Source organism: Rattus norvegicus, chromosome 15 (assembly GCF_036323735.1).
Source record: "Rattus norvegicus strain BN/NHsdMcwi chromosome 15, GRCr8, whole genome shotgun sequence".
In the NCBI taxonomy this organism is placed as follows: Eukaryota; Metazoa; Chordata; class Mammalia; order Rodentia; family Muridae; genus Rattus; species Rattus norvegicus.
Genome location: NC_086033.1, coordinates 45,093,276 through 45,115,188, shown reverse-complemented (window position 1 = coordinate 45,115,188; position 21,913 = coordinate 45,093,276). Strand labels below are relative to the sequence as shown.

Genomic DNA, 21,913 nt, shown 5'->3' with positions numbered 1-21,913 from the left:
CAAGGGTACAGTCTACAAAGGTGAGGATGTCATGACAGGGGCAGGGGACAGCTGGTCACATTGCAATCAGAGTCAGGAAGTAGAGAAAGATGGCCCATGGAATGGTACCATCACATTCAGTGTAACTCATCCCATCTCAATTAACCCAATCGATACTGATATAGGTAAGCCCAGAGGTTTGTGTTTATGACGGTCCTAAATCTCATCAAGTTGACCATCAAAACAATGTTGGGTAAGTTAATCAATGCCATGTCCCTGGGGCATTTCCACAGTGCACACCATGCTTTGATGGTGTTTACCCACGTTTCAATGCCTTCCACCATCTTCTATCTTTGGTTTTCCTTAGGCCACGAATCCCAGGAAAGAGAGCTCTCCCCTCATGACTCAGTTACCTTCCAAATGCTTCATTCATCCTCAAACACATTCACACTAGAAATTAGATTTCCGCACAGGGATTTTGGAAGGATCTGAACATTCTGTAACCCTGGAAATTTCAGATTCATGCAGGTCAGATGCAAGTGGTTCTGTAGTGACACCCAGGATGTGGGAGACAGCTCTCCTAGAGAATGAGTAAAAACTGAAAGTCACTGATTGGCATCTGTCCACGTTTGATCCTTGCAGAAGGGTGCAGTTCAGACCCCAGTGCACATCTCAACTCCAACATGATAATTCAATTAATTGATTAGCTTTCCATGTGCATGAATTTTGTTTTAAATAAGTGTCTGTCGGGATCAGAGTAGAATAGTAAGCCTGGATGCACAGAGAATGCATCCCCCCACCCCCATCTACACAACAGTGATTCTTTGTGAGTTCTGTTTGAAGCAATTTACATTTACAAACAGGAGAGATAATTGGCCAGCAGAGTGACTTGGAATTTGCTCTCTGTCTGGGAACACTGGTTCACAGAGTCATTCAATATGTTGGCTAACATCAGAAATGGAAAGGGATAGAATTATCACTCAACCTTAGAGACTAACAAATTCAGTGTGGGTGGGGGTATAGGACCTGTGCTGTATAATACCTCAGACATATATCCTGCGGAAGTATTCCTTAAGAATTGAGTGTGATAAAAAGGATTTGCTCTTCTTCAGAATTTTTTATTGGCGAGCATATGTGGTGGTAGGCTTCATAAAGAATCCTTTCAAGTACAATATGTGCTTTGACCCCACATGTCTTCTCTTCCCTTCTTCCCTTTTCTCCCCGCCCTGACATTCTCTTTTTCCCCACCCCTAGGCTCCTTCTGTTTTCTCGTAAGTGGGTTTATGTATCTCTATAAAACCTAGGATTTAAAACTGAGAGAAAGCACGAATTATTTGTTTTCCTGAACGTGGCTTATTTTGCCTGATGTGATGATCTGAAGTTAAACCCATTCCCTGGCAAATAGCTTAATTCTTTTATTCATGGTTGAATAACACTTCATTATATATATATATATAGTTTCCTTTATCCATTGTTGATGGACACCTTGGCTGACTCCCGACTTAGTACTGCAGTGAGCATGGAGGCTCAAGTATTTCTGTGATATGATGACTGAACATCCTTCCTCCTCAGAAGTGGTATAGCAGAGCCAAATGGTAGTTCTGCCTTTTTGCTTTTCGAAGAATCTCCATGTTGTTTGGCTAGCTTGCTGTGCCACCAGCAGTATAAAAGGTTTCCTCTTTCCCCACGTCTGGACTGGTACTTGCTGTTATAGTTGTCTTCTTGGCAGCTGTTCTGACCAGGGATGGAACCTCAGTGTAGCTTTGAGTTTCCATACTCGCTAAGGATGTTGAACATTTTCCATTTTTTTTTTTTTCGGAGCTGGGGACCGAACCCAGGGCCTTGCGCTTCCTAGGTAAGCGCTCTACCACTGAGCTAAATCCCCAGCCCCCTTGTTTTTTTTTTAAAACGAGATTTATTTTTTATAAGCACAGGTGTTTTGCCTGCATGTATGTCTGTGCGCCTCATGTATGCAGTATCCACAGAAGCTAAAGGAGGACTTTGAATCCCTTGGAACTGGAGCTACGGACAGTTGTGGGCTGCTGTGTAGGTGCTGGAAACTGAAGCCGGGTCCTTCAGAAGCCCAGACAGTGCTCTTAACTGCTGAATCATCTGTCCAGCACACACTGCAGTAAGGTTCTTGGTTATATATCTTGTTATATTTCATCTTTTCAGGTCTGTTCCTTAGCTCATGCATTGATAACTTCATTTTTCTTGGTATTCAGCTTTTTGAGGTCTTTAAATACTAGATGTCAATGCTGTGTTTGTAGTGCTGTTAATAAATGTTTTCTCCCGCTTGGTAGTTTGTCTCTTCACTTATTACCTTTCCCCCTGCTGGAAAGTCTTTAACTTCATGCAATCCTGCTTGTTGAGCATAGGCAGTTCTTTCCTACATGTATTTGTGGGATGTTTCTAATAGCTTGAGAGGTCTAGGTCTTAGATATGCTTGGAATCTATGCTGTGCAGGATGATGGAGAAGGAACTAGTTTGTTTTTCTACATGTAGACATGTTTCTCAGGACTACTGGTGGGAAAGACTGTCTTTCACTAAATGTATGTTTTGGCATCTTTGTAAAGAGCAAGGTGGCTACACTTGGGTGGGATTAGTGCTGGATCCTCTGTTTTGCAGATTTATGTGTCTGCTTTTGTCCCAGCACCATGCTACTTCTGTAAACATGGTTCTGAAGGTACAACTGTGACAGTCCGGGTCTGGCTTTGTTTCTTCTCAACGTTGCATGTTTCTCGTGTGTGTGTGTGTGTGTGTGTGTGTGTGTGTGTGTGTGTGTTTTAAGGATATGTGTGTTGCATATGTGATATGTAACTTTTTTTTGGATAGTATTACAAGAAGAATGTTTTGAGGTTATCATATAGGAAAGCTGCTGGTTTCAGTATGCTGAATTTGTGCCCTGATATTTTACTGGCAGTGTTTATCATATCTAAGAGTTTTCTGGTGGGATCTTTTGGTCTCTTATATGTGGGATTGTATCATCTGCCTATAGTAGCGTTTGGATTCTTTCTTTCCTATTTGCGGTCCTTTTATTTGTTTTTTTATGCTATTTCTCTAATAAGACTTCAGATACTCTACAGAATGAGACTAGAGAGGATGGAAACCCTGCTCTTGTTTCTAACTTAGTAGTTTTCCCCACCTACTATACTGTTGACTGTAGGTCTGACATAAAAAGCCTTTGTCATATCCAGGTAAACCCCTTCCATTCACTGCTTTTTTTCTGTTTCATTTCTGGTTCTTTGAGGTTTTTATCATGAAGGGATTTTAGACTTCTTCAAAGACCTTTCTGCATCTGTTGTCTGATGGTCGTCTGGTTTCTGCCCTTGCATATTTTACTCTGATGTATTACATGTATTGGTTTGTGCATGTTGAACCATCTCTGCATCACTGGGCCATGCTCATTTGGTCATGGCAACTGATCCTTTAGAGGGAATGGGGCTCAAGTGTAACCCTAGGATTCCGAGGTTCTGACATCATGGTCAGACAATGATCTCTTATTGGAATCGCTAGGAGATTCTCCTCAGATTGGGTTGCGCACATATTTTTTCTGACTACTGGCCCCTCAATTTGCCTCGAATACATTTAATACCTCCAGATCTGACTTTTATTACCTTTCCTTGCTGCCTCCCTCTAAGCCTGATGAGCAGGTCATATGGTCTGTGCCTTGATTGCAGCCAGCACACACACTGCACGTCCATTCTCCCATATGTTGTCCAAACACAGCTTTCCTAGCCTCAGCTACCCACGCCACTTATCACCAGCCATATTAAAGCACAGCACAACTGAATAGTGAGGGCCTTGTGTATTTAGAGAAAGAGGTTTAAAATACTTTATTAGGGAACACTCATCAATATTGAACAAAGCTTAAATACACGGCATCGATATGTATAAGGACCATATAAATTTTCATCATCGTGGCAAACATATTATGAAACAAATAAGATAAATTTATTTTTAACAGTGGGCATGAGCCATACATCTATATTTTAATAATTTATTCACTTGCTTAGTAGTATGTACATTGATTTTCTTGAAAAACAAGAACACAAAGCCAACACGATTGTCTACCATGTCACATCATAAATAAATGGGCCTGGAAAAAGTTCATAAACACTTACATAGCACATGCCAAGGGCATGGAGTCCATTTAAATGGAATCAAAAGCTTCGAAGCCATTGTAGATGTCTGAGTGTGGCCTATATGCATTAATACACAACAGTGCACACAATTCAAGTACAACAATGCACACACATGGATACATTATTTTCACATGGGAGGGAATTTTCCCTTATAGAGCATAGAGCACATACCAGACGCTCAGCATGATTTACACTAATTGAAGGAAACATAATCATCAACTCCACTGACCAAAGACCAAACCTAGAACTGGTGGGCATAGCTCTCAACCGCTGGGCAGTTAGGAACTGTACCTCCTGGGGATGTTACATATCCCAATCGCCAAGGTTATAGGAGAATAATGGCAGCTGAAACCAGCCAGGCAGCCCGCATCTGCGTCTCTGGCAGCATGGAAGTCTTGTGTGTGTGTATGCAGCAGCTCTGAGGAAGAGACAGGTAGAAAAGCTGCATCAGGCCAGCAAATGTCAGGGTTCATGTCGGAATAGCAGCAGCTTCAGTTTGTTTACTGAGACACACTTTTCCCTAGTCTGAGTAAATTAAGTTGGTGAGCGCCGGCAGACTGTAAAAGTGTAGTCCAAGTCCTTCGATTTATTGCTCTTTCCTCCACTTCCTGGGCTGTGTTTAGTTTGTAATAATCACCAAACACCATTGGCAGAACACTTGTCCTGGCAGAACCAGCTACTGCCCCTTCCTCTCTGGCATGGTAGGCAACCAGTGGGACATTTTAGTGATGCATGCAGTTCACTGCTGTATTTTTTGCAAGATAAAAAAACCCCTCCTTATTTCTGAACATATTGCACAATGTTTCCTTGCTATAACAGTTTCTCGACTTTTAATAGCACAGAAGTGCCTTCTGTACAATTTCCTTACTAAGCCTTCTCAAGCCTTTGGCTATTCTTTTGGATTAAATACCTCATGTTTGAGAAAATGTGCAATGAAAAAGAAATTAGATATTTTTCTATATAGTCATCTCACTATAACATTGTAGAAAGCTTTGAGAACAAATGCAGGCTACTAGATAACCAATGATAACCAATGCTTTCTGATTATCAGACATGGTGGTCCCACTGGACCACCATTTGCTGTGTCCTGGTTTGTCCAGTGAGTTTTCCATTGTCAGAGAGAGAGAGAGAGAGAGAGAGAGAGAGAGAGAGAGAGAGAGAGAGAGAGAGAGAGAGAGGAAAATAGGAGTGGTTTGCTTGCAGGACTTGGGGAGTGAGGTTTGCTGAGTCAAGGGGCTGCCATAGTTAATTGCCTGGCACACCAAAGGGGGGGCAACCCAGCCCATACTTGGGATGGACTAGCATTGGTGTACTCCTTCCTTTTGGGGAGCAACTTCCTTTATTACTCACTGTCTTTTTCTTTCAGGATCCAGAAGGGATAATATTTTTGAGAAACCTAATTTTGTGGTTAGTTTTGAAGGATCACAGGATCCTCCAGAACTATTCCACTCACAAATTTGTTCCTCCCCCCCATGGAGCATGGATGCCCTGAAGGTGAAGACTATCTCTGTCACTGTTGTTCTTCATTCCTTGGGTCCTAGAAAGCCCGTACTACATCCTAGATCAGTGATGGTGCCCACAGCTGGATGCAGTGGGAGCTTCCTCAGGAAGAAGGTGGGGATTTGTTTTGTGTGCTGGCTTCCCTCTATTTCTATGGATATGCTAGGGTTTGAGGAACACTAAAGGGACTTCAGTGTTTAGCTATTTTTGTGTGTATATGGTGCTGGGGATCAACTTTAGACCATATTCATGCCCGGCCACCCTCAGCCTTTGGTTTGTAACTTGTATGAATCCACTGGGGGAAGTTATCCATGCTCACTTTATGATATTGAACTGCTTTTGTCCCAGTGTTGAAGGCTATGACATGACTGAGATTTGTGTCCCTGTGAGGTGATGCTTGGACAAGGGACATGTCCACATGTTGGGCAGGACTCAGCATCTCTTGAGGTGATCTCAGAAGGACAGAGGATAATTTGGGGAGATTGGATATCAGTCACAGATAGGTATATCACTTTCTGTAATAGGCATATGTTTCAATAAAAAGCAGGGTAGGTGGACCTTTAGGGAACCATATTATGATTTTTTTAAAATGAGTTTTCTTTGTTTTACATTTACTTATTTATTTTGCATGTGTGGTACAGCACATGTGTGGAGGTCAGAGAACAACTGAAGGAATTGGTTCTCCCCCTACCTCCGTGTGGATCCCAGGGACTGAATTCAAATCTTCTGGCTTGGTGGCAAATATTCAGCCATCTTGCTGGCTCCCATAATCTGCTTTTAGACAACCAGGTATCAATGCAACACAACTCTCTCTTTTTACAAAGTAGTAATTTTTACCCTGAATCCCAAACACTCATTTTTAGAGTCAGAACTTGGAGAAGAGGGTTCTTAGAATTGAGATACATGTCTGCCATCAATGGGACAGCCCCATGATGTCCTCCTGACCCTTGAGTGCTTTCTCTCTCCAAGCACTCAGAGAAACATTCACTTGGGTCAAGGCTCTTCCCTTGGCTTTTTCTCTAACCTCACAGCTGCTCCCTAAAATCCAGAACTGAAATAGCCCTGGGCTGTGTTTATCTGAAGCACAGTTGGGCCAAGAACCTCAGCTCAGAAACTGACTTTTCCCTTCTGCTTAGAGCAAATTTGAGATCTGGAGTCATGAGAGACTGTTGGCAAAGAGATAGCCAGAGTCAGCCTCTCAAATGTGCCAGTCATGCTCAGCCATGAGTAGTGTGGACCTTCCCATTAAGTCACCTGTCCAGAGGTTCCCAGAGGTTCTTTGAAGGGCCCATGGTCATATCTGAGGAGAACATGTGACCTACAGCTCACATGACAGGCACTCAATTCCATGCCAACTCCAACTGATCCTGCTAGTAATTGGGAATGGCTGTTCATCTTGTAAACATTTACTTCTGATAGTTGCCAGGCATTGCTTGGACAAATTTAAACTGAAGCTCTGTGTTCAATCCCTTGTGCCTTGTTCTGCACTCAGAACGTGTTTTCTTTCTTGTGGCATCAGTTTTACAGACACACGTGCACCATGCATGTAAAGACTTTCACAGGGCCACTTCCGTAATGTAAAACTCGTCCTGTACCCAGCTGGTAGGTGAGGAAAGCACAAGCACCACTCTGCCTAGACGGTCCCTGGCCAGGTGGGCATCTTCAAAGTAGGTTAGGGAGTTTGACTTAAAAAATATTAAAGTGCAATGTCCAGGTAAAGGCATCTCTAATCCACAGAAAATAGCACAGTGGGGAAAGGGTACAGATAACTGAGCCCAAGTCTGAGTTTCAGAATGTAGCACCAGGCATGGTACAGCTTCTTTCTGCCTTCCTTTCTAATAATACAGAAGTTATCCATGGCTGCTGGTGATCCCGCAGGAAGCCTGAGGAGGGATGAAGGGTAAAGGGAAGGCTTAATCTCTCAATTGTACGTGGAGTGGTCAGGCCTTGCAGGTCCTTAATAACACTCGTCCCATGTAGGGAACAGCTGGGAGGGGAATACACAAACAGGGCGTGCCCTGGTGTGTGCAGAGGCCTACCATGATTGGTTGGTTTTATCATCTCATGAGGCATCTTCCTGAGTTCACATCTCACACCTACATTTCACAGGTGAAGGTATGGGGCCTGAGAGGTCAAGGAGCTTGCTCAGAGTCACCTCGAGACAGGAGACACACTAAAGCCCAGGACTGATGGCCCTGTCTACAGCTTTCTTTATACCCAATCATGGCATTATTTTGGCTTTCCTCCTGGGCTGGGGTCTGGGTGGAACTGGGTCAAGGTTCAGCATGCTGAGTCTGGGTCAGGTTCACACAAGAGCGTTTCAGAGCAATGGGTGGGTCAAGTCTCAGGCTTCTATTTCTCAAGCTCCCTGAAGACCTTCCCCTCTCTCCATTCGCACAAATCTTTGTGCCAGCTTTCTGTGAAAATCTTTCGTTTATAATATGACTAGAAAATCTCGTCCCTTGGTATGTCATCATTTCAAAGTGTGTTAAAGGGTTTAGCCTGGAGCATGTGTTCTAAAAATATAGCTATGTGTGCATATGTGTGTAGGCAAGAAACAAACCTCAGAAAATGTCCCTCAAGAGCTGACCATCTTGTCTTTTAGGCACACTCTCTCACATTTACCTGGAACTCAGTGAATTGACTAGGCTGGCAAGGCAGCCAGCTCCAGGATCCACATGTCTGCTCCCCATGCTATGAGCTATGGTCCCTTTCTTTCCTTTATTTCTTCCTTCCTTTCTGTCAGTTTTTCCTACCTATTTTCTTTCATGGCTTCTGGGGATTTCACAATGCTTGCAAGGCAAACACTTTATCAGTTGGCTTACCCCCATGAACCTAACAATCTACTTTTTATGACTTCTGCCTCGTTTCTGCACCATGCATCAGAGTCACAGGAAGGAAGGAGTGAGATGATGTTGGTATCTGCTATCTTGGGTTAAGTAACTATGGATATAGCTGAAAGGACGCTGTTTGTAACTTCTTGGGTCTAGAGAATGCAATTTCTTTTTCTTTACATCTAATGAGGAAAGCATGCGTTTTGATTTGGGCTTTTGTAGCTGAGACAGGGTGGCTCTAGCAGACTGCCTGCTCTCACTTGAAGTTAGGGATGAAGGTTGGGTGCAATACTCAACCTAGGAAGGCAGGAGTCAGGCTGGCTGCTAGAATGGAGGTGAGAGCAAGCAAGGGCTTTACCTTTTAATTAAATTAATACGGATTTCATTTTTAAAACAAACAAACAAACAAACAAACCAAAAACAAGTTTGCAGAAAACTGACAATGAATGGTTACTAAGTATTTGCAGGCCATCCTTTTTAACAGCCTTCCTATGTTATCAGCTGATATTTGAGCACCTCTTCTGTAGTAGAAAGTTGCGGCTCACAGGCATCTTGCTGTTTGTTAATGTACCCCATGCCTCTGCTTCTTACAACCACTGTCACTTCTGTTATGACACAGGGACCAGGAAGGGGAGACACTGCATGCTGAGAAGTCATAATCCTATACTCAGATTTTGATCAGAGAGGAGAAAACAACAACAACAGCAACAACAACAACAATAACAACACACCAGACATCTTTAGGGACACATCAAGACAGAGACCCACACATTCAGACTTATTTTGGGTTGACTTCTGCCTCTAAATACTTCTGTAGGTTTTGATTCCACAATACATTCTCCTTTCTTCACTTCTAGATTGGACTAATGTTAAACATGTCATGGCACCGCACTGTGACAGAGAGAGTGAGACCAGAGATATTTCCTGCCTGAGAGGCTTGGGGTGGGATGAGGGCAGGAAACCAAAGCACAGCTCAGTGTAAGGAAAGCAGAGAGGAGGACGCCATGCTGTGGAGGAGCAGAGGCTTCCTAATGAGGATGGATGATCTCCACTTCTTGACAGGAATCAGGACAGAGGAGAAGACATTGTTCTATGCTTGTCACAGTGAGACTGTGGGGACAGTAAATCTGTCTACCATAAGGGCTGGGGTAGATGATGAAGCAGAAGTAGAATTTCACGAGGTGATGTAGACAGGGTGAGGTGCTCAATGGCCCTGAAGAAGGGCAAAGCACATCACTAGGGTTCTGGGAGGTTTGGGAAGTAGTGAAGAGAAGGGATCCTCAGAGGTCTTAAGTGAAATTTCTTTCAGCAGGAGTGGCCATCGTGACCTTTGTTCTGGTTATTTTGATAGATGGGACCTGGGGTGATCACATTGTTCCCATGGGGCCCTACTGACCCAGTTCTCAGGACTGAGGCTGCCATTCATCTTTCTTCCCACTTTCTGCCTCACTCCAACTGTGTGGTCAAGGGACTGCCCCATTGCATGCTGGGGTTCTGCTTTCTTGGGTGCTGATGTTTCTCATGGAGATCAAATGCCCACCTCACCCAGGACCATGTGCCAGCTTGGGATTCCCCACAGCTGGTGCATAAAGTTATGAAATCTCTAGAAACCTCCAGGTCTCCAACCATTGCCCTGGCCCTTCCAAGTTCTTGTTGATTTGTTCTCCCAGCCATTTCTTCTCCTCTACCTCCTTGCCTGGCTGGGGGTGGAAGGCTTTCCTCTCTCAGGGGTATTGTGGTGTACTGAGTGACAGTACTGAGTGACTGTCCCTGTCCTGTCAGAACCCACATAAGATCAATGTTTATGAGGTACCTCTCAAAATACTCTAAGTATTAAGAGTTTTAAGAATACAAGCAAGTGCATAATTAGTTGCTAAATACATTTTTGCAGACAATTGGCATAAAAACTTGCCAGGGTAGAGGATAAACAGAAAGGGCTGAATTTGAACTTCCTATCCTGGTAAAGGATTATGAATATTTTTTTAAAAATCTTTTGGCATGAGAACAAAAGAGAGAATATGTGGGATCTCATGAGTTGAACTGAATGCCTCCTAAATTCCCACTTCAATTTGAACTTTTTTTTTCACCTCACAATGTGACTGTATTTGGAAATAGTCTTTCGAAAGATAATTAAGGTGCAGTGAGGTCATGGGGGACAGATCTTAATGCAATATGACCAGTGTCCTTGTAAGAAGTAGATATTCTTACAGGGACTTGTGTACACACAGAGAAAAGACCACATGAAAATTCAGGGGGAGGTCAAGACGCAGTGAAGAAGAAACAACCCAATGCCTTGATTTTGTACTTCTAGCATCCAGTACGGTAAGGAAAACAGTAAATGCTCTGGAAGCCGAGCGAGCCTGCAGAATTGGGTGGAAATGCACCTGATAAATGAACACAGGGATATAAAGGCTGAAACTCCCGGTAAAGACTGGAACACATGTGTGGGAAGACTCTCCAGAGTGGAAATTTTCCTTCAAGTTCAAGGGCAGGGTCCATGAAAAGGACAATCCCAAGTCCCAGATGCACATGGACTATGTGTTGGGAGGAGCAAGGAACAGAGCCTTGGAGAAAACAGCATCCCTGTGGATCATTAGCCTGGGATATGCTTCCTGATGGATTAGTCATCGCTCAAGGTAAAGGGGAAACTGAGTCTCATGTATCAAGGCCTCGACAGGCTTTAAGGAACTCTTGAGAGGGAAGGTTTATAAGGAAAAAAAAGACAAAAGCCAGAGACACAAGATGACGAGGGAGAATCAAAGCTGACTTCGAGAGCTTGGGAAAGATGTCCAGAGCATGAGAGTTCTCTCAGATGTCCTTCAGAAATCTTTCCAAGCAGCAGCTCAGGGTCAGGGTAGGGTCGGGGTTAGGGGTAGGGACAGGGGTAGGTTTAGGGTTAAGGTTAGGGCTAGGGTTAGGGATAGGGGTAGGTTTAGGGTTAAGCTTAGGGTTAGGGTTAGGGACAGGGGTAGGGTTAGGGTTAAGCTTAGGGTTAGGGTTAGGGTTAGGGTTAGGGACAGGGGTAGGTTTAGGGTTAGGGATAGGGATAGGGGTAGGTTTAGGGTTAAGCTTAGGGTAGGATTAGGGTTAGGTTTGTGGTTGTGGCTGGGCTTTTGGTCAAGTTCAGTGTCAGGGTCAATGTCATGGTCAGGGTTACGTTTTGTATTAAAGTTAGGGTCAGGGTTGGGATCGGTGTTAGGTTTCATGTTTAAGGTTGGCATTGATGTTGGGGTTAGGGTTAGTTTTGTATATATGTCATGGGGGAAGTTACCTCCTAACCTTGAAGACTCCTCCCTCATGGCACTTTCTGCTGACCTGCCTTTGTGGTAGGATTCAATGTGGAACTGGCAGGTGCTTTTCTCTGCTACTCCCACCTGATGGGCAATCATGAAGTTCTGAACTTGCTGCGTAATGTAACCACTCACACAGGTTGGGAATGTTGATTTATTCCAGTGGGTATGTTAGGTTAGTGACCTCCTGATAAAAGCATGCTCACCACCTACAGCTGGAGTTCACAAGTATTGGCTCTATAACCAACTGGTGGTGGTGTGAATCAGGGAAGAAAAGTTGTGGCCCATGGGATAAACCTGGGACACTCCTTGCTGTCTTTTGAGTTAATGATGGTCTATATTTTTAAAGGATTTTCCCTCGAAAAGATCCAAAACAGAGATCATATAGTTCACCATACCTAAAATGTTTACCATCTAGCCATTTATGGAAACAGTTGGCCAACTCCTAGTATACATAAAACAGGTGTTTATTTATTTACTTTTGGTTTCTCTAGGAACAACCCCCACCCCATTTTGTAACAATGTCTCTTGGAAAAGCACATTTTTCACTTCCGAATAGATGAAACCACCACCTTGCCACCTCATACACTGGGGACTATCATCACCTCTCTTTGGTTTCACACCAGGGTGGTACAATGAAGAGTGGCCATCTGGGGCTGCTGGTCAGAGTATGCCCAATGGCCCACAGGTTCCCTTTGAGGCCTTTGTGTTCTTAAGGACCTCACAGTGACAGTGACAGTTGGCTTGTTATTACATGTCACCCTATTGAGAAAAGCAATGATTGTCCTGACAATTTCCCTGGTTTGGTAGCAGCTTATCTATGGAGAAAGAACAAAGTGATTCATGCCTGTCTGTTAGCCAGGAAAGCAAGAATGGGTGGCCATGAACTACAGGCTCTTCCCAATTGTTGGCCAGGACAAGAGGGCAGAAGGTCCAGACTGAGCTGGGGTTACAAGTTGGAACTGAAGAAGCTCACTAGGAAAGTCAGTGAGTCAAAATACACAGCGAACTCTGGGGGACACGGAAGCATCACTAATACAGATTGAATATGAGAGCATTCAAAGACGTCCTTGACTCATAACTTCTATTTCTTCACACACCAAAAGTAGATTAAAAAAAACAACAAAACCTTCCTTTCTTTTCCTTCTCCCACACTGGAATGACCTGGGTAAGTATGTGGCGATACACATAAACTTAAATTCATATTGGGATTTCAGCCTTCATTCCCCATGACTTCCACAGACACTCATTTTACTCACCCTGTTTTGTAGACCAGGATGCTCATCATATTCTTTTCTCTAAATGCAGTGCTAAGTTGTGCTAGGATTTTTTTCACCTAAATCTGTATTTTCACGACTTAACAAATCATCACCTCCAGCCTTAAGTGAGATGGCTCTGCGTGAGCTACAGGGACAGTATGGCAAGAACTCCCAAATCCAAACCTCCAGTTTCAGGGCAGTTCCTTGCTTATCAGTCAAGGAAAAGCATAACTAAACCTCTCTGCTTTGAGCCACAGCTATGGTCAATCTTCCCTTCAGTGCTCCCTGCCATTCCTAAGGCCTTTGTAAGTTCAGCAGTGGTGTTTTGAACCATGACATTCTCTGCAGAGAGCAGGTAAGCCTCTTTCTCAGCTCACCCTTATGCCATAGGTCTGGGAAACATGAAGGAGATCCTACCAATGGCACCTTTCCCTGGGGCGGGCATTGTCTGCTGAAATCCTAGCTTGCTTCCCAACCCAGGCCCCCAACAGTCATGTCCACTCCTTCATCTTGCGGGGACCTTGGAGGGCGGGAGGCCACTGTTGCCATGGCTTTTGGAAGATGTGGCCTCAGCACAGCTCCTCAGCATTAGTTTGTCAGCCCAGAGCAGGTGAAGTGTTCCAACTGGGCTCTGTCGCACAGGTGGCTTCATGGATAAAAGCCCTGGTAGTGTAAAAAAAGAGACCACAGTGATAGTGAGTATATCTGAGGCCTGCGGATCTGCTACCTCTGTCTTGTCTTGTCTCCCTGGTTTTCACTTGCCTTTCATCTGCTTGCTTGAACATCCACCTGTTCGCTTTCCCTTTGCAGATGAGCCAATCTCTTCCCTAATTAAGTCAGCAGGGAATTCATCGAAGAGGCAGCCTCATATTTTGGCAAGAGGATGGGGACAGAGCTCTCCCCAGAAGCAATTAGGAATGTTTGTTAGCGGTGATTACGGAGTGGTGATTAACACATGAACAATTACCTGCTCAAGAAAATGGTTCCTAAAATAGTTTTGCTCCCCAGGCTTTTACCCCAAAACCTGCTGGTCTAGGAGGTCTTCATGGTGGTTCATATAGAAAAGGAAGCAAACTAAGATGCACAGCTGCTTACCAATGGCCTGTCGTCAAAATTAACCACAGTCTCTGGCTACCTGGAGAGCAGCATTCTGAGCCTTCCACTCTGATTGGCATATATGAAAATTATGAGCCCAGTCCATGCCCTGCAGTTCCTAGTGGAATGCCTCTAGCTCTTCTGTTCTTGCTAAGTTGTAAAATAAAAGTTGGAATGCAGGTGATTGAGAATGAATGTTACACTTGTTTGTGTGTGTTTTTGAAGAGGCATTCTTCCTAGGTGTTCATATAAACCATGACTAGCAATCAGGAGGAGGCTCAGAAGCCTTGGTGCTCTGCAAAGTTTGTTAAACGAAGAGTGATTTCATGCAGAAGCATTCATAGATGAGGCTATGAAAAGAAAAGTGCTTTTCTCACAGCGGATATAGCCTTCTCTCTCTCTCTCTCTCTCTCTCTCTCTCTCTCTCTCTCTTCCTCCCTCCCCACCCCCCTCTGTCCTCTCTCTCTCTTCCTCCCTCCCCACCCCCTCTGTCCTCTCTCTCTCTCTCTCTCTCTCTCTCTCTCTCTCTCTCTCTCTCTCTGTGTGTGTGTGTGTGTGTTTGTGTGTGTCTTGAGTAGTCTAGGCTGGCTCAAACTTACTAAGTATTCAAGGATGACCTTGAACTCTTGATCCCCCTATTTGCACTTCCTGAAAGCTGAGTTTATAGTCATGAGCCACTACTCAGGTTTTAGGTCCTGCTGGTCAAGTGTCCAGGAGGCAAGCACTCTAGCAACTGAGTGACATCTCTGATGCTCTGGAGAGATTTTTTTGACCAAAGAGATCCAAGGTCCTTCTTCATATACAGGGTTTGAATCTAAGATGGGACTCAAATTCCCTACTGCAGTGTCGGATTGATTTTGTGACATAGAGACAACCCGAAAGCAATGGTTTTATAGAACACACAGAAGAGGACATTTTAACTGGGGTTACTCTGGGTAAATTCCTCAAACTCCAAATAGAAGCAGTAAACACGTGAATATAAATATGACAATCATTTGTTTGGCCGCAACCACTTCGGTTTTTGGCACACTCAACAGTACAGACATTTCTGGTGGATGATGAAAATGCAAGTCCACTTCTAAGTTGTTTACCCTGTGTTTGACACTACGGTGGCATTATCAATTTCTTATAAAGTTGGTGCGCTTCTATCCAGTGTATCCTGCTGTGGAGTGAACAAGCTGTTAGGTACTCGCCTCCTCGGATGGAGGGATGCCGGCAGTGTGCAGGCGATTGTTTATGGATACCTTTACAAGTGTATGCTTGTCAAGGCTGTATCTGACAACTCATTTTCTAGTTGTTTTTTCCTTTTCTCTGATTAGAAATGGCACCAATGGTGGGTGGCTTTTTAGTGTGCCTAAGCTTTCTCACTGTTAACATTTACATTTTATTATCAAGGGATTTAAAGATGACTGGTAACACGGAATGGTACTCTGCTGAAAAAAGCTAAGATTCCTCTTCCCGTAAGGAGGCCCTTCTATGAGGGGGTGACATGGTCAAGAGTGGGCTTTAGAATTTAGATTTAGAAGGATGATATTCTGAACAATGAAGCCTATAGAGAAGACGAGACAGGTTTGCATTCTGGAGTTCTCTCCAGATATCAACACACCCACATCTGTTAGAGTTGTTAAGAGCTATGCAGAGAGCCCAAGAGTTGGTAGAATCCTAGCCAACTTCTCAGTAGCAGAAGCCAAGTTCAGAACACAAGGCTGAGTAATGACCTAGCCAGCCAATAGGAAGACAGAATCCAGGAAAAGGTAGAGGAAGCAGGTCATAGTCAAAGTTCCAAGACAAGCAACCACAACACCCAGAGCCACATGCTAACAGTTCCTCCACTGCAACGTGGGTAAAGACCTGCCCTTAGAAAGGCTGGTAGAAAAGAGTTCGTTTGATATAAGGAGGAAAGGAAAGGTGTAAAGGTCAGGAGCCTCATTGTGAAGGTTTCATGGTAGCTTCAACCTGCTCTGAAGCTCTTAGAAGAAATCAGGTGAGTGGGGCAAGAAATTATAAGAAAACATTGGTAGTTGTGATTCTTGTTAGAGTTGCTGCCACAGCCATAAACCTTATCTTACAATTCTTATGGTAGAATGGTAGGCATATTTTAGTTATTACATGTGATTAATAGGCACCACTTGTAATAATCTGGAACACAAAGAATGCAAGGATTTGGTTTTAAAAAAAAAGCACATCTTCACAGGTTTTGCAAAACGTAGAAATCTATTTGGGCAGTTGTTTGGCAATGAGTTTAAGTGTTTGAGGATAGGCCTCAATATGTTTGGAAGCTCAGGCGGTGGTGCATCTGGACCCTAAGTCTCATTCTACATGCCACAAGTGAACTCCATTCAATACACTGTAGTGAAGGGAGTGGGAGGAAAGGAAGCCAGCATTCTGCCATCCCATTATGAAGTTCTGAAAAAGGCGAATTGCTTATCACATCAAAGATTAAGCAGGGCATTAGCCTGAATGTCAGTGTCCATCCCATTCCAGCCTCTTGCTCTTTATGGAGATAAAAGAAGGAGCCTTCCTTCACCACCAGGTCTTAGAACTGCTGCCTCAGGCATGCCTTATTGTCTTGGTAAAAGTGTGCTGTCCTTGATTAGTCCTGGCCTCACTCCTCAGATCCAAGAGTGGAAAATGCACCCCAGTTTCAAATGGGGATAAGGAACCAATCAGAGAGCAACCACTGAGAAGCACGGCCACCATCACCACCACCACCACCACCACCACCACCACCACCACCACCACCACCACCACCCACACTTCCAGGTTCACCCAAGCTGAGAATATGGGGTGTTTCTAAACTTGCTGTAAAAGCATGCTGGCCATTACCTTACACCCCTTTCTGTTAGGTCCCCTCTCCATAAATGTCAAATGTAGTCGCCAGTAGGTTCAGCCTGAAAATAAAATCCCCTCCCTTCCATCAAGAAATAGCTCCAAACTTAGAGTGTGTGCTCAAAATATTCACAATGAAATCATCATCCTGTATTTATAGTCTTTTGGATTGTGTATGAAATTTTCTTTCCCATGGTATTTCTTGTTGAAAGGGTCAGTAGTGGAAAGCAGGATCAGAGAACGACTGAGGGAAATGGGCCTCTCATCACTTAGAAGCGGTCAGTTACCCTACGTCCTGCCTCTTCCCTTGTGCTCTACCCACTCGCCTGATAAACTGGCATCCTCCTTCTCCCCTTTCCCCTGTTGAATGGTCCTGGCCTTCCGAGTGGGAAAATCAGCAGTACCTAGTGTTCTCCCTTTTCCTGTGACCTTTCCCATCCTCTAGACTTCCTCCCCGTTTTCACCGAGGGAGATGGTGTGGATCTTAATGGTTGGAACTTGGTGATTTTCTTCAGGGCGCGGGGCCGAGGACCCCACACAGCAGCAGACCTGCAAAAAGCTTTTACTTCTCACCCGGGCTGTGGTACAGGCAGATTGGTCCTTTGGCACTGTAATCCTGGCCGATCCCTGGGGCATGGAAGAGAAAAACTTCCATTCACAGACTCCATCTGTCTTGGAGATCTTATAGAAAGTCTCTCCCGAGCCCACCGGGATACGCACCATGTCTCTGTGCTGTCCCTCTAGAGCCTGGCTGGGCGGGTGCAGGGTATAGCCCAGGGCATGCTTGGAAGACTGCCTTCTGCGAAGACACTGGATTCGCAGGACATTCTGAAAGGCTTTCTTGAACTCCTGGCTGGAGCATGGGTATATGATAGGGTTGATGCAACTATTTAGATACCCGAGCCAAAATACTATTTTAAAAACGGTTTCCGAAGGCTTGAAATCCGGGAAGAAAGACCCTGAAAGAGAACGCAAAGAGTTACACATATGTTTGGCAAGTCCAGAGGCCGATCGGTTAGAACCACAAACAACACACATATTTTTTTATATTTATAAAAAGTTTCAAAAGCTTCCAGATGCAAGTGAATGTCTCATACTGGCTGGTACTCCTTTGCTAGGTTTTCAAAGACCATTTCACACAGATAGGGTTGTAGCAGCTCCCTCTCTCAGTTGTAGGGAATCATCTGTAAGCTTCCTCAGAGCTTTATAGACTGTGGCATCACATTTTGGTAGAGTCTAAACACTCAGCTTTGCCTGAGTGATAAAATAAAGTGGGGGTACACCCAAACCCACATCACATTAAAATGTGATGACGCTAGCCAAGTGTGGTAGTGCATGCCTTTAATCCTAGCACTCTGAAGGCAGACTTTGAGGTCAGCCTGGTCTGTGGAAGGAATCCCAAGACTGGCTAGCCAGGACTACATAGATAGACTCTGAATGAGGGGAGAAAGCTGTGATTACCCTATCCTATCCTTTGTGAGCATAGGGTCTAGAATGCCCAGCTCCCGTTCCTAACACTTATTACTTCCTTGAAAAGGCATTGTATGAATCATGTACCCCCAAAATGCACTGTATAAATTATGAACCCCCAAAATGTTCCTCTTCATTCCTTTCAGTCAGGTTTGAAGGATAGTTTCACAGTCCTCCCACCCTGTTCCACATTTCATGCCTGAGCTGGTCTCCTTTCCCCACCTGCTTCCTGTAATAGTTCTTTGTCCATTCAGGTGAGTGGCTTGGGGGACGTTTTATTACACCTGTGGGCTTCAGATTTTCTTTTCAAACAAAGAGGAAGGTGGAATGAATGTTTTCCTCAAGGCCTCACATTGTTTTCCTTCCTTTCAGCCTTTAGTCTTTAGTACTATTATCTTACTTTATTGCTGGAGAAGGTCCCACTATGCATGTAGTGTGTTTGGATAAAATCTGCTCACACTTCCTTCCCTCCAGCTCCTCCCCTATGCTCTCCACTTTCCCCTCTCATCTCCATGTGCTCCTCCTATACCTCACGGAGCACGTGAATGTGCACTGGAGCAGGGGCAGTCTGTCAGGGGCTGTGTTCCTGAAGATGACCAATACTCTTGTCTCTTCCAGCAGCCATCAGTTGCTGAAATGTCCGAAGCTAAGGGTGGGATTTCATGGGCCACCTTCTCTATCCATGCTGGGAAGAGTATGATCTTTATTTTCTTTCTTTCTCTTCCTTTTAAGCTGAAAACTCATAGAGTCGGGATTCTTAACACGCGTACTGGATGCTCTTATAGATGACTCCAGCCAACAGTATTCTGAGTTCAACCAGAGGTAAAACTTACATGCCGTGGAAGTCAAAACACACAGAATGGGGTATAGTTGGTGAGAACATTTATCACGGAAGCACAATTCTTGTCAAGTTCAATGAGTCTCAAAGAAATCACACATACACACACACAGACATGTGAGCACTCATGCACATACACACAAAAACAAACACACACATACACACATGAGTTGACAAGTGTTTACTATGGAAAACCATGTAGCTGAAGAAGTTTTATACTTTCGGTTCAAAGTTTTTAGTGCTGTCTAATCATTAAAACAAAGGTTTGAGTTACCAATTATGTCTTGAGTTAGGCAGTGTGATTAACTTTTTGCATATAATTTAACTATCAATAAGAGTGAGAGTTATATGACTTCTGGGCTGGGGAAACGGCTCAATCAGTAAAACGCTTGCCTTGCAAGCCTGAAGACCTGACTTTGGTTGCCAGAACTCACATAAAACAACACAGATGTGATGGATGGCATGTGTCAGTGCTCATCCCAGCACTGAGAGGTAGATTCTTGAAGCTTTCTGGTCAACCAACCTTGCCTACTTAGTATGTTCTAGGCCAGTGAGAGAACTTGTTTCCCATTCCTACACAAAATGGATAGTGCCTCAGGAATACGATCTGGAGTTGTCCTTTGATCTTCACACTCATACACACACACATGCAAGCATATACACATGCATATGCATCTAAACACATATATGTACCTTCACATAAGCACGTGATCACATAACTAGTTACAGGCTTAATATGAATATTTCTATTGTAGCAAAAAAACCAAACCAAAACAAACAAAAATCCCAAACACCCTGTCACTTAATAAGGTTGAGTAACTCAACCAAGGTCACTCAGGTAGTCTGTGGCAGGGCTGGGACTTGACATTTCAAGTCTAACTTCATGGAATCTCGGGATCTCCTAGACTAGCACATTTCTTGGAAGGAGAATGGTATACATGATAAGTGAGATGAGTGGTTAGGGAAAGGCTCAGTTAGACTCAAGCTTTTCAAACTTCATCCGAGAGCAGGTAAAGTGGTCTATGTTAACATGATTACTGGCTTTGTGGAAACATGGTCAATTCTTGGGGACAATTTACTTTGCATTCCAATGCATATATACTGTCCAATATTTCTCATGGTGACAGCAATGTGATTAAGACAACTAATTTTTACAAATCTTTGCCTTTTCCTGGGCTTAATGTCCAATGGCAAACAGAGATGAACTGCAAATGGCAAAATCCACCTCATCTGGAGAGTTCATTACAAACAAACCAGCTAGATAGGGGGAGGTATTTTCCTTATTTGAAGAATTTTCAGCTAACAACAGCAACAACACACCCCATAGGCTCTTTGAACATGAAGGTATTAAAGTGATTTGAGAGGTTCCTTCAAGGATCCTGTTTCTGCTTAGAGTCCAGGTTGGCATTCATAAATCTCACCCTTCTCTTCTATTCCTCAATTTCAGAGCCCCTCACTCTTCCCCAAGCCCTGCTTCCTTAATCTTGCATCTAGCTGACCCCTGGCTAATTTCATGTGCTCTCTTCCTGTGGTTCCCAAGCTGTGTCCAGACATGTAGGGCTTCTGTTTTGACACTCACCATTCAGAACATCCCATTTGTATTTTCTGTAGCTGAGGTATAGGGTAAGAAAAGGAGTTAGTTTAAAAAAAGAAACATATTAAGATTTGGATACAAGATAGTCTCTAGCCTCAATTCTTCAGGGAGATTTTCTTTTTAACCCAAGAACATCTCTGAATATTCAAACAGTGAGTAGGGGGCACATCCAGGTCAAAGACCTTTCCATAAACAGCCCCATTTGGTTTATTTCAGTAAGTGTGTGACAGTACCCGGATGTGTCTCAGCCTTGTACGTACTTGCCCACTCCCATCTGATCATTTCCCTAGAGGGAGGTGGCTGGATCTCCTCCCTTGCATAGAGCATGGTTTTCACTTTAGAAAGGACACATGTGATTCTCTCTGGAAAGCTGCTAAGAGGCTGTGCTTAGGGGAGGATGCAGAATAGACTTGACCAGTGACTTCCTAGTAGGCGAAGAAAGATGGCAAGGGGTTATGCTCTCCTTTGAATATTAGACACGTCCTCAGCTCTCTTTCTTCACTTCATATCTCTGTCCTAGGAAGAGTGCTTGGAGTGGGGAGTAGGCTAGGTCGCGTTAAAGTTCCTCAGTCCACTGTCTCCTTTCTGGCCCAAACCTTACCACACAGATTCAGTCTTATTTGGACTCCCCAAAGGTATCCTTTCAACTCAGTGTTATTCTTAGATTCCTCTCTCCCAGGTTACTGGTGATGCTTTTTGAAAATGTGAGCCTGGATGAAGGAGGTTATTCCTTGTCTCCCATCTCTCAGGAGCACCAGGGTGGAACCAGTCATGCTAAGGATGAGAAGAGAAATCTCTGGTCATGTCTGTGAGAGATTTATAATGTGGGTGGCACCATTTCATGGATTGGGGTCTTGAGCAGGATAAAAAGGATAAAGGGAATAGAGTGCCAATATCCATTCTTCTCTGCTTCCTGGCAGTGGATGCAATGTATCTAGGGGCCTCACACTCCTGCCATCCTGATTTACTGACCATGACAGACTGTATCCCCTAAAACCATGATCTAAAATAAATGCTTCCTTCTTTAAATTGTTTCTGTCTGGTATTCTGTCACAGTGACAGAAAAATAATGAATACAAA

General features: G+C 44.0%; 1 protein-coding gene across 7 annotated transcripts in view; it reads right to left on the bottom strand.

Annotated features, from left to right (window-relative positions):
• Window positions 1–3,772: 3,772 nt before the first annotated feature.
• Adra1a (adrenoceptor alpha 1A) overlaps window positions 3,773–21,913 on the bottom strand; it is a 105,769-nt gene continuing 87,628 nt past the window's right edge. The window contains exons 3-5 of one of the 7 annotated variants that reach the window (XM_039093213.2): window positions 17,652–17,890; window positions 17,505–17,558; window positions 3,773–13,670 (exon numbers count right to left, since the gene is read on the bottom strand). In XM_039093213.2, coding sequence (XP_038949141.1) covers window positions 13,656–13,670; window positions 17,505–17,558; window positions 17,652–17,890 — 308 coding nt within the window. In that variant the 3' untranslated portion in view covers window positions 3,773–13,655. Of the gene's footprint in view, window positions 17,891–21,913 lie in introns of all 7 variants that reach the window. The other 6 variants (XM_006252109.5, XM_063274182.1, XM_006252107.5 and 3 more) reach the window with 6 other exon arrangements.